Source organism: Protobothrops mucrosquamatus, unplaced genomic scaffold (genome assembly GCF_001527695.2).
Source record: "Protobothrops mucrosquamatus isolate PMUCROS unplaced genomic scaffold, P.Mucros_1.0 scaffold2833, whole genome shotgun sequence".
NCBI lineage: Eukaryota > Metazoa > Chordata > Lepidosauria > Squamata > Viperidae > Protobothrops > Protobothrops mucrosquamatus.
In genome coordinates, this window is record NW_015388865.1 from 173,339 (window position 1) to 184,311 (window position 10,973).

General features: G+C 50.2%; 2 protein-coding genes across 2 annotated transcripts in view; one reads left to right on the plus strand and one right to left on the minus strand.

The window, feature by feature from the left end:
• The window catches only part of TNPO3 (transportin 3), a 39,271-nt gene extending 39,013 nt beyond the window's left edge, over positions 1-258 (minus strand). Inside the window, exon 1 of the mRNA XM_015825838.1 lies at positions 115-258. Coding sequence (XP_015681324.1) covers positions 115-258 — 144 coding nt within the window. The remainder of the gene's footprint in view (positions 1-114) is intronic.
• A 5,889-nt stretch (positions 259-6,147) lies between these two features.
• The window catches only part of TSPAN33 (tetraspanin 33), a 12,575-nt gene continuing 7,749 nt past the window's right edge, over positions 6,148-10,973 (plus strand). The window contains exons 1-4 of the mRNA XM_015825839.1: positions 6,148-6,222; positions 8,172-8,229; positions 9,741-9,850; positions 10,680-10,754. Of these exons, the coding sequence (XP_015681325.1) occupies positions 6,148-6,222; positions 8,172-8,229; positions 9,741-9,850; positions 10,680-10,754 (318 nt within the window). The remainder of the gene's footprint in view (positions 6,223-8,171; positions 8,230-9,740; positions 9,851-10,679; positions 10,755-10,973) is intronic.

Genomic DNA, 10,973 nt, shown 5'->3' on the forward strand with positions numbered 1-10,973 from the left:
CCCTCCCTCCCCCTCCCCTCCCCGGGGCGGAGGGAGCTCAGGCCAGGCCTCCCCCCCCCCGCCCCGCCAAGCGGGGCCGCAGAGGCCGCCTGGGCCCGGCCGGGCCTCCCTCACCGAGCGCTGCAGCTCCCCGAGCCAGAGGCTGGCGCGCTCCTTGCCGCTGGGGTCCGGGTCGTGGTAGAGCGCCTGCACGGCCTGGTAGACCATCTGCAGGTTCGGCTTCCCGCCGGCGCCCCCGCCGGGCCCGACAGGATCCATGCCGCTGCCGCCGCCGCCGCCGCCTCCTCGCCCTCAGGCCTCCGCCGGCATCGCGGGCGGCGCCTCCGCCGAGTCCGTTACCGGGAAGGAAGCGAGCCGCCACTGCGGGAGGAGGCGGAAGCGCGCCGGAGCCACCCGGAAGGCGCTCCCTCCGGAAACCCCGCCCCGCGCGCGGCGGTTCCGACCCGCCGGCCTCAGCCGCCCCAGACCGCCCGCCGGTCCAGCCCAGCCGACGCGGACACCGCCGGAGCTCCGAGCCGCGGCCTCCTGTGTTCCCTCCCCACGATCGCCACGACGGCTCGTCCCAGCACTCCAGGCCCCGGGGCGGGGGGGGACGGCCGCCGCTTGAGGGAACTTCCGGTTGTGCCCGGCAAAAGCGTCCGGGCGGCTGCACGCGCTCGCCGGAAGTGAGCTCACCGGCCTGAGAGGCGGGAAGGGCGGGAGAGACAGAGAGAGAGAGAGAGAGAGAGAGAGAGAGAGCGAGCATCCAGCCGCGCATGCGCGAGAGGCCGGGTCACCTTAGGTGCAGCGTTTCCCCCACCACCACCACCCCGGCCTGAAGAGGCGGGGACTTCAACTCCCAGAATGCCCCAGGCGGGTGGGCGTTGAAGTCCACGCCTCCTTCATCCAGACTGTCTGTGGTAGATTGGTTGCAGGCCAAAGTTCAACAGGGATAGTTTTTGGCCACATTTTGGTGGCCTTTTGTGATATTTTTTTTTTTTAACTTCCTAGCTGAAATGCTTTTGCATAAATTTGTACCAGGCGGTCCTCAATTTACGGCCACAATGGAGCCTGGAATTTTGTTCCTAAGTGAGAAAGGAATTTAAATGAATTTTGCCCCCTTTTACGGATTTGTGACATTTTTGTTGCCAGATATGTTAATGAATGAACCTTTATTATCATCCAACATGTATACAGTGAGATTGGCTGAGCCTCCCTCAGTTGTTAAGTTAATAACTTGGTCGTTAAGTGAATTTTGCTCCGTTTTACGACCTGCTTGGCCGCAGTTCTTAAGCGAATCACTGCAGTTGTTAAACTAGTATCAAAATTGTTAAGTGAATCTGGCTTCCTCCACTGACTTTGCTTGCCAGAAGGTCGCAAAAGGGGATCACGTGACCCCGGGACACTGCGACCGTCATAAATATGAGTCAGTTGCCAAGCGTCCGGATTTTGATCACCTGAACCAGGGAGAGGCTACAACGGTCCTAAGTGTGAAAAATGGTCAAAAGGCCCTTTTTTTCAGTGCTGTTGTAACTTCAAATGGTCACTAAATGAACTGTCGTAAATTGAGAACGACCTGTACTTATGCGTAAATGCTCAGTGCTTCTCCAACCTCTGGATGCACTGGGACTACAGACCCCCAGAATGCACAGCCACTATGGTAGCTCATTCTTGGGGGTCCATTTCCAACATAGCTGAAATTTCCAAAAGGTTGGAGAAGCAGGTTCCCTGGACTGTGATTGGACATTGCACAAAGATTTTTTTTTCTCAAGAAAAAAAATGTTATTTATTTATTAAATTTATAGGCCGCCCATCTCACTATTGAAGTGATTCTGGGCACCATGTAGGAAAAAAAATATATTGCTGCCTGGGAGGGAACAATAAACATTCATTCCCTCGGAAACTAGCCAGACTTAAAAATTCCGCAAATGTCAGGGAATTGGAGCCAGCAAATTGTGCTATTTTGCAAAAAAACAAACCAAAGGCTTTTGATAGAGACAGAACAATTGTATACTGCAGTGTTTTTCAACTTCAGCCAGTTTTAGAGGGGTGGACTTCAACTCCCAGAATTCCCCACTCAGCATAACCATGGGCGTTTACTGGAAAAGACAGAATACACAAATGTCAACTCAGTGCATAGATTTAAAAGATTTATATATTCAAGATGGACAGTATTTAATATTTATTTGCTACGTGTATATGTAGGGATGTGGGTCTGTACATATGTTCATAGTATGTTTAGGTGTGTGTCATGGATGTGTTTCACTTTGAGAGCGGGCAACTCAATTTCATTTTTGATGTGTGCCGTTGTGCCCACAGTAAAAAAATGACAATAAAGGTTATCTTATCTTATCTTTAAAAAAAAGATGAATTAAATATTATTGGCGAGCTCTTGTGATGGAAAGGAATTCTCAGGCCTCTCTCTTTGCTTAGATTTTAGGACTCTCCCGGCATGGAAAGTCTTGAATTGGCTGCAGTTTTTAAAAAACGGAGAAACACAGATTTCCTTGTGTGTGTCCGGGGGAGGAATTAGGATTATAGGGCAGGAACGGGGCTAAAAACACCGGCAACTGCCAGCAGAAGCTGCCCTGAACAAACCATTAAGTGAAGAATGAATTACAGAGAAGAAGCAGCAAGGAGACACAAAAAAATAAATTAAGAATATATGAAGACAAAACTGAATAGAAACAAGGAACAATCACGATAAAGCAGAAGAGACGGAAGGAAGGGGCTTTTGAGAGCAAACAGCAGAGTGAAAACAGGATCAAGGGAGGTAAGCTGGCCACATTTCAACAAGGAAGGCAAGAATTTATTCCAAAACCTCACCCCTTTAAACATGCACGTCCCATAAAAATCATGAATATGCTTAGGTGAATTATACCTTCCAGATGTGTGGGGCTGGGCACAAAGGGTTTTGTAGTCCAGGACTCTGGAGACTCAAGGAAGGCTGTCCCCTGGAGAGTTAAGCCAGTTTCCCGGAGAGATCGTTTGAATTGATATTTAATGTTGAATTTTAACCATCTTTGCCTCTATTTCAAATTATAATTATTATTTTTGGTTTTTTTTCAGCTTTTAACTTTTTATTTGCCCATCATCTGGAGTCCATTTCTGAGGGAGACGGGTGGTTTTAAAATGGGATAAACCAACCAACAAATAAATAAATAAATAACAATAGTATATAAATAATATATTATTATAACATATATATATAACAGAATAGCAGAGTCGGAAGGGACCTGGAGGTCTTCTAGTCCAACCCCCTGCTTGAGCAGAAGACCCTATATCAGGGGTCCTCAAACTTTTTGCGACCTTAGCAAAGTCAACGGGCAAGCGAGACTCGCTTACTAACTTAAACAACTGCAGCGATTCATTTAACAATTGCGTCAGGAAAGGTTGTTAAAACGGGGCAAAATTCACTTAACTGTCCCGCTTAGCAGCAGAAATTTGGGGCTGAAATACGGTCGTAACTCCAGGACTGCCTGTACTGTTGCAGTGATGGCGAACCTTTTAGAGACGGAGTGCCCAAACTGCAACCCAAAACCCACTTATGTATCGAGTGGGTGCCAGGTGGGCATGTCCATTGGGTGGGTATGGCCCATTGGGTGGACATGGCTATGGTGGTAACAGCAGACTGGACGGGACTAAAAAGTTCAATCAATCAATTCCAACTTTGCCAGATCTCCCCCCCCCCCCCCCCCCCCCCCGGCGAGGTTGAAATTGACTGATTGGAAAAAAAAATTTTTTTGCACACGGCGGCGGAGGCCTAAAGCAAAAAGGTTTTATAAAACCCAGCTGAAGGCCTAGGACTGGGGCGACAACGTGCGTGCCCACAGAGAGGGCTCTGCGTGCCACCTGTGGCACCCGTGCCATAGGTTCGCCACCACGGCTGTAGTGCCTTCTCTAGAAATTTAGCTCTTGGCATCACGGTGCTTAAACGGGATCAATTGAGCCTGGGATCCGAGGCTACAGAGATTGTATTTTTATTGTTTGAGGCATTTTACATTTTCCGCTATCTTATTTCCACGTATATGTGCATTATATATGTGTGTGTGTGTGTGTGTGTGTGTGTGTGTGTTTTCTGAGGTTTTCGCGGATGTTTGTATGTAGGTCTTTGGTTATTCGGGTTTTCTCCCGCGTAAAATTGGAAGTGTCTTGGCGACGTTTCGACGAAGTCCCATTCGTCATCTTCAGGCTGGTGTTTTCGGCTTCGTGCTTCTAGGAACCTTTGTGTAAATGTTTGTTTGTTCAAAATCTTAAATCTCCGAAAGTTCTTCACCGATTGCTTTGAAAGTTTGTATAAATAAACACGTAAGTGTTCGTTTGTTCAAAATCTGAAATCTCCGAAAGCTCTTCACCGATTGCTTTGAAATGTTGACACCACGTTGCGTTCGAACACGCACGTGTTTTTATATACCTACTCTTATATAGATGTCACACCTGTGACACAAACGTGCGCTTTCTCTTTTCTTTCTTTTCCATTTAATGCTGAAGCAGGAGGCATGAGCTTCAATGGACTCCAGAAGATGGTAGAGGACAGGAAGGCCTGGAGCAGTGGTTCTCAACCTATGGGTCGGGACCCCATTTGGGGGTCGATCGACCACTTCACGGGGGTCGCCAAGCAAGGCTGTCCGCCATTTTTTTGTCTGCCATTTTTTTTGTCTGCCATTTTTTCCCCTTTTCCGGCGGGTGCCTTACCTCCCTTGGGCTGGGCCAGCTGGTGGTCGGCCTGCTCCGTCTCTGCCGCTTGCCAGCTACACCTCGGCCGGCGCAGGGGGCGGAACCATGCATGTGCAGCGCTCCCGGGCAGAGAAAGTCCTCGACTTACGACCGGTTTAGTCTTTGACTTACGACTGGTTTAGTCCTCGACTTACGACCGGTTGGGGTCACGGCATTAAAAAGGTTGAGAACCACTGTTCTAGGAACATTTCTGTAAATGTTTGTTTGTTCCAAATCTTAAATCTCCGAAAGTTCTTCACCGATTGCTTTGAAAGTTTGTATAAATAAACATGTAAGTGTTTGTTTGTTCAAAATCTTAAATCTCCCAAAGCTCTTCACCGGTTGCTTTGAAATGTTGACACCACGTTGCGTTCGAATACGCGCGTGTTTTTATATACACCTACTCTTATAGAGATGTCACGCCTGTGACACCAAGGTGCGCTTTCTCTTTTCTTTCTTTTCCACTTAATGCTGAAGCAGCTAGGCATGAGCTTCAATGGACTCCAGAAGATGGTAGAGGACAGGAAGGCCTGGAGCAGTGGTTCTCAACCTGTGGGTCGGGACCCCATTTGGGGGTCGATCGACCACTTCACGGGGGTCGCCAAGCAAGGCCGTCCGCCATTTTTTTTGTCCGCCATTTTTTCCCCTTTTCCGGCGGGTGCCTTACCTCCCTTGGGCTGGGCCAGCTGGTGGTCGGCCTGCTCCGTCTCTGCTGCTTGCCAGCTACGCCTCGGCCGGCGCAGGGGGCGGAACCACGCATGCGCAGTGCTCCAGGGCAGGGGAAGTCCTCGACTTACGACCGGTTGGGTAGTCCTCGACTTACGACCGGTTTAGTCCTCGACTTACGACCGGTTGGGGTCGCGGCATTAAAAAGGTTGAGAACCCCTGTTGTAGTGCCTTCCTTCTCTAGAAATTTAGCTCTCTTCGGCATCACGGCTCTGGAAAAACGGGATCCATTGAGCCTGGGATCCGAGGCTACAGAGGTTGTATTTTTATTATTTGAGCCATTTTCTATCTTCCGCTCTCTTATTTCCACGTATATGTGCATTTATTTTTTTTTGTAATTTCTATTTTTTTTTTTTTTTTTTTGCAGAACGGCCCGGAGAAAGTCGTTGGAGAGCGTGGGAAAGCCGTCCCTTTCGCTCAGGACGCGCCGCTCCTCGGCTTAGCCCGCACGCGGCCCCTTTAAGAGAGTTCCCTCCTCGGACTGGCCGGCAGAAGAGGGAGCAAAAAGAAAGCCAGCCTTGTGAAAAAAAGAGAGGAGGGGAGGGGGGATGAATGAAAGGAGGGGAGGCCAATGGGGAATAAAAGCGGCGACCAGCCAGACCAATCGCCGCGTCGTTTGGAGAGTTGGGGAGGGACGCACCTTACGAGACTAAAGAGCGGCGCGAGCCAGGGGTCGGGTCCAGAGCTGGACCGGACCGGACCGGTCGGCTGGGCGAAAGCCGGGCCATGGCCCTTCTCCGGGAGCGCCGGGTCAGCCCCCTGGTCAAGTCCCTGCTCTTCTTCTTCAACCTGCTTTTCTGGGTGAGCCGGGCAGGAGCCGTGGGAAAGGGGGCGACGCACGCGTGCAAAAAAGAAGCCCCGTCCCGTGTGAACGAGACCCGAGTCCTGCGGGGAGGAGTGGTCGGGCCTTTTTTTTTTGCCCTTGCAGGGGGGCGCCGGGGAGGGGCGCCCCACTCCCGGGGCTTCCCACCCTCTGGAGACGCGCCGCACGTGGGAACGCGCGCGCGTGTCGAGGGGTTGCGCGGCTGAGCTCTGCTGGCTGCGACGAGCCCACGGTTGGCGGGTTGCGCGCGGGGTGTGTGTGTGTGAATAGAAGCCCGAACTGGCGCGATCTCCTTCGATCTGCCCGTGTTGGAAGCGGGATCCCCTTAGGATCCGGGCTGCGTGCTGGCTGGCCCAAAGCGGGTCGGGGGAAGGTCATAAAACGAGGCTTCCACCCTTCTGAGCCCGGAGCGTCCAGTGGGGGTATCTTCAACCCGGGGTAGGGGGCTTAGCAGGACGTGGGAACGGGCAGGTTGAAGTTGGGAAAGAGAGGGAGGGGATGCACCAGATCCGTCCTCGGCCCCTCCGGCAGAGCAGGGGGCTTCTGAGCCCCCCACAGATGGCTTTTGCCCCCGCTGCTGACCCCCATTCGGATGTCTTTCCAAAGAAGGGGCTTTCAAGGGTCAGACAGATGCTCCAGAGCAGAGTGGACTTGTGGACTTCAACTCCCAGAATCCCCGAGCCAGCCGGGAGGAATTCTGGGAATTGAAGTCCACAAGGAAAGTTCCCACAGATGCCCCCCCCCCCGAGGCTAGAACAGTGTTTATGAACCTCAGCAACCATGTTTTAAGATGGGTGGACTTCAACTCCCAGAATTCACCATTCAGCTTAAAGTCACTGACCTGGCTGGGGAATTCTGGGAGTTGAAGTCCATTCCCCCCCACACACACACACTCCCTTAAAGCTGCTGAGCTGGCTGGAGAATTGTGGAAGTGGAAGCCCGCTCCGCCCCCTTTAAAATTGCTGAGCCGGCTGGGGGATTTGAGCAGTTGAAGTTCCCCCAAACCTAAAGTTGCTGAGATTGACAAATGTCAATCTAGATCTTCCCCTAATCATGGGAGGTGTTCTTCAATAGGCGATGGGAGGGGGGGAGATTTGTCCTATTCTCTCCCCAAAAATGTACAGAGGCCCTTCTGTCCAATGGTGGGATGGAATAAATAGTATCCTGGTGGATAAAAATTCCGAGGAAATAGGCCGTGGGGAGGTGGCCAGGATTTAGTGAGGTTCTAAAAGTTTCAGTTCAAAAACCTGAGGGGTCCCTTAGTGCTCTCCGAGCTGGTGCTTTTCTGGCAGACGTTTCGTGACCCAACTAGGTAGCATCATCAGTGCTAGAAGGGAGGGGGGTTTATGGGGAGGAGGAGGAGGAGGAGGAGGAGGAGGAGGAGGAGGAGGAGGAGAACTGTGGGGTCCTTGGTGCTCTCTGAGCTTGGTGGGTTCCTTGCAGACGTTTCATGGCCCTAGCACTGATGATATTACCTAGATGGGTCATGAAACGTCTGCAAGAAAACCACCAAGCTTAGAGAGCACCCAGGACCCCATAGTCGTCGTCGTCCTCCCCCTCCTCCTCCTCCTCCTCCTCCTCCTCCTCCTCCTGCTCCTCCTCCTCCTCTCTGTAAAACTCACACACTCTTCTAGCATGGATGATGTTGCCTAGTTGGGTCACGAAACATCTGCAAGAAACCCGCCAAGCTCAGAGAGCACCCAGGACCCTATCATTCCACCCTGAGCTACAATATTCTCCTTTATTGGAAAAAAACCCTGGAAATTCATGCTTAACCTCCAGGATAGTAGCTCCCCACCTTTGTTCTCCAGATCTCAGGTTCAAGGGACTAGGAAGGATGGATCCCCTGATCCTTTGCATTCTCAAAAGATGACTCCCATTCCTGACCAAGGACCTGCTCTGATGCTTCTGCCCTTTTCATGCGCAGGTGATGTCCATGGTGTTGCTGGCTGTCGGAATGTATGCTCGGCTGATCAAGCATGCAGGTGAGACCTTGCAAACAAGGGTTCCATCAACAAGGGACAGGTAGTCTTCAAACTTACGACCACAATTGAGGCCAGAATTTGCATTGCTAAGTGAGACATTTGTGAAGTGAGTTTTGCCCCATTCTACCAACTTTCTTGCTACAACAACAACAACAACAATAATAATAATAATAATAAAGTTGGAAGGCACCTTGGAGGTCATCTAGTCCAGCCCACTGCTCAGGCAGGAAACCCTATGCCATTTCAAACAAATTGTTAAGTAAATCCCTGCAGTGGATTAGTAGCACCATTGTAAAGTGAGTCTGGCTTTTTTCCAGTGCCGTTGTAACTTCGGACAGTCACTAAACAGGCTGTTGTAAGTCGAGGACTTAACGGTCGTCCATTTCCCCAGGAACTGCAGTTAGTCCTCGACTTACAACAGTTGGTTTAGTGGCCGTCCAAAGTTACAACAGAACTCGAAAAGGTGATTTATGACTGTGTTTCACACTTACGGCCGTTGCAGCAGCAGCGATCAAAATTCAGACGCTTGGCAACTGACTCAAATTTACGACGGTTGCAGGGTTCGTGTGATGCCTTTTGTGACCTTCTGACCAGGAAAGCCAATGGGGGGGGGAGCCAGATTCACTTAACAACGGGCTTACTAACTTACCAGAGGCAGCGATCCACATAACAACGGTGGCCAGAAAAGTCGTCAAATGGGGCAAAACCCACTTAACTACCTTAGTGATGGAAACTTCGGGTGCAGTCGTGGTTGTAAATTGACCATCTGTATCAGGTCTCCTGTTCGAGCAGGGGTCAGACTAGAAGACCTCCAAGATCCCTTCCAGCCTAGGAATATATGGTTTAAGTCAGCGGTCTGTGCGTGTGTGTGCCTGCCCACGGCCCGGTTGTGCATAGGCTATGGTAGTGGGCCACAGTCCGGGGATTGTGGACCTAAACTTTAAGTCAGGGGTCTTCAGACTTGGCCCTTTTATGATTTGTGGACTTCAACTCCCAGAATTCTTCATCCAGCCTCCATTTTGTTTGATAGATTTAAGACAGGGGTCTTCCAACTTGGCCCTTTGATGACTTGTGGACTTCAACTCCCAGAATTCCTCGGCCAGGCACGCTGGCTGAGGAATTCTGGGAGCTGAAGTCCACAAGTCCTAAAAGGGCCAAGTTTGAAGACCCCTGGCTTATATGGTCCATGCTGGCTGAGGAATTCTGGGAGCTGAAGTCCACAAGTCCTAAAAGGGCCAGGTTTGAAGACCCCTGGCTTATATGGTCCATGCTGGCTGAGGAATTCTGGGAGTTGAAGTCCACAAGTCCTAAAAGGGCCAAGTTTGAAGACCCCTGGCCTATATGGTCCATGCTGGCTGAGGAATTCTGGGAGTTGAAGTCCACAAGTCCTAAAAGGGCCAGGTTTGAAGACCCCTGGTTTAAGTGAAAGGGAAGGTTTGGCTGATCCAAAAATGTCGCTGGGTAGACGAAAACGGACAAACCCATTTCTCTCCCTTTCGTCCCCTCCGTAGAAGCAGCCGTGGCGTGTCTTGCTGTGGATCCGGCCATTCTGCTCCTGGTCATCGGTGTCCTGATGTTCTTCGTCACGTTCTGTGGCTGCGTGNGCCCTCGACTTACGATGGTCAACTGAGCTTAACATTTCTGTTGCTAAGCGAGACCATTGTTAAGTGAGCTTTGCCCCGCTTTATGACCTTTCATGCCTCCGTTGTTAAGTGGATCGCTGCAGTTGTTAAGTTAGTGACACGGTTGTTAAGTGAATCTGGCTTTCCCACCGTGAATGCTCCAACACTGGAAGTTTTTAAGAAGGGACAAGAAAGAACGGTTGGAAACTAATCCAGGAGAGAAGCAACCTGGAATTAAGGAGAAACTTCCTAACAGTGAGGACAATTAACCAATGGAACTGCTTGCCTCCAGAAGTCATGGATGCCTCATCACTGGAGGTTTTTAAGAAGAGATTGGACAGCCATTTGTCTGAAATGGTATAGGGTTTCCTGCCTGAGCAGGGGTTGGACTAGATGACCTCCAAGCTCCCTTCCAGCTCTATTCCATTCCATTCCATTCCATATTTTCTATTCTATCCTATCCTATCGTATTTCATTCTATTCTATTTATTCTATTCTATTCCATTCAATTCCATTCCATATTTTCTATTCTATTCTATTCTATTCTATTCTATTCTAATTAACCAGTGGAACAACCTGCCTCCAGAAGTTGTGAATATTCCAAAACTGGAAGTTTTTAAGAAGAGACTGGACAGCCATTTGTCTGAAATGGTATAGGGTTTCCTGCCTGAGCAGGGGGTTGGACTAGATGACCTCCAAAGTCCCTTCCAACTTTATTATTATTATTATTATTATTATTATTATTATTATTATTATTATTATTAATCTTTGAGATGGGCGCTGATAGAAACGGAATTTTAAAAAAACCCAATATTTTGCCCCCCGCAGTTCTCCTTCTGCTTGACCCTGCTCTTCCTACTGCAACTGGCTGCGGGCGTTCTCGGATTTGTCTTCTCTGACAAGGTCAGTGGAAAAAGACTCCGGCCTGCTCAGGGCACAGAGAATGTGAGGAAGGGTCCTCGGTGCTGGCTGAGCTTGGTGGCTTTTTTGCAGACATTTCATAACCCAACTAGAGACCATCATCAGTGCTGGTAGACTTCCCTGTCAGTGTTGGTGATAGTGGTCTTGGAGGTTTCTTTGGGTCCAAGACCACTCCCACCATCACTGATAGGGCAAGCTGCT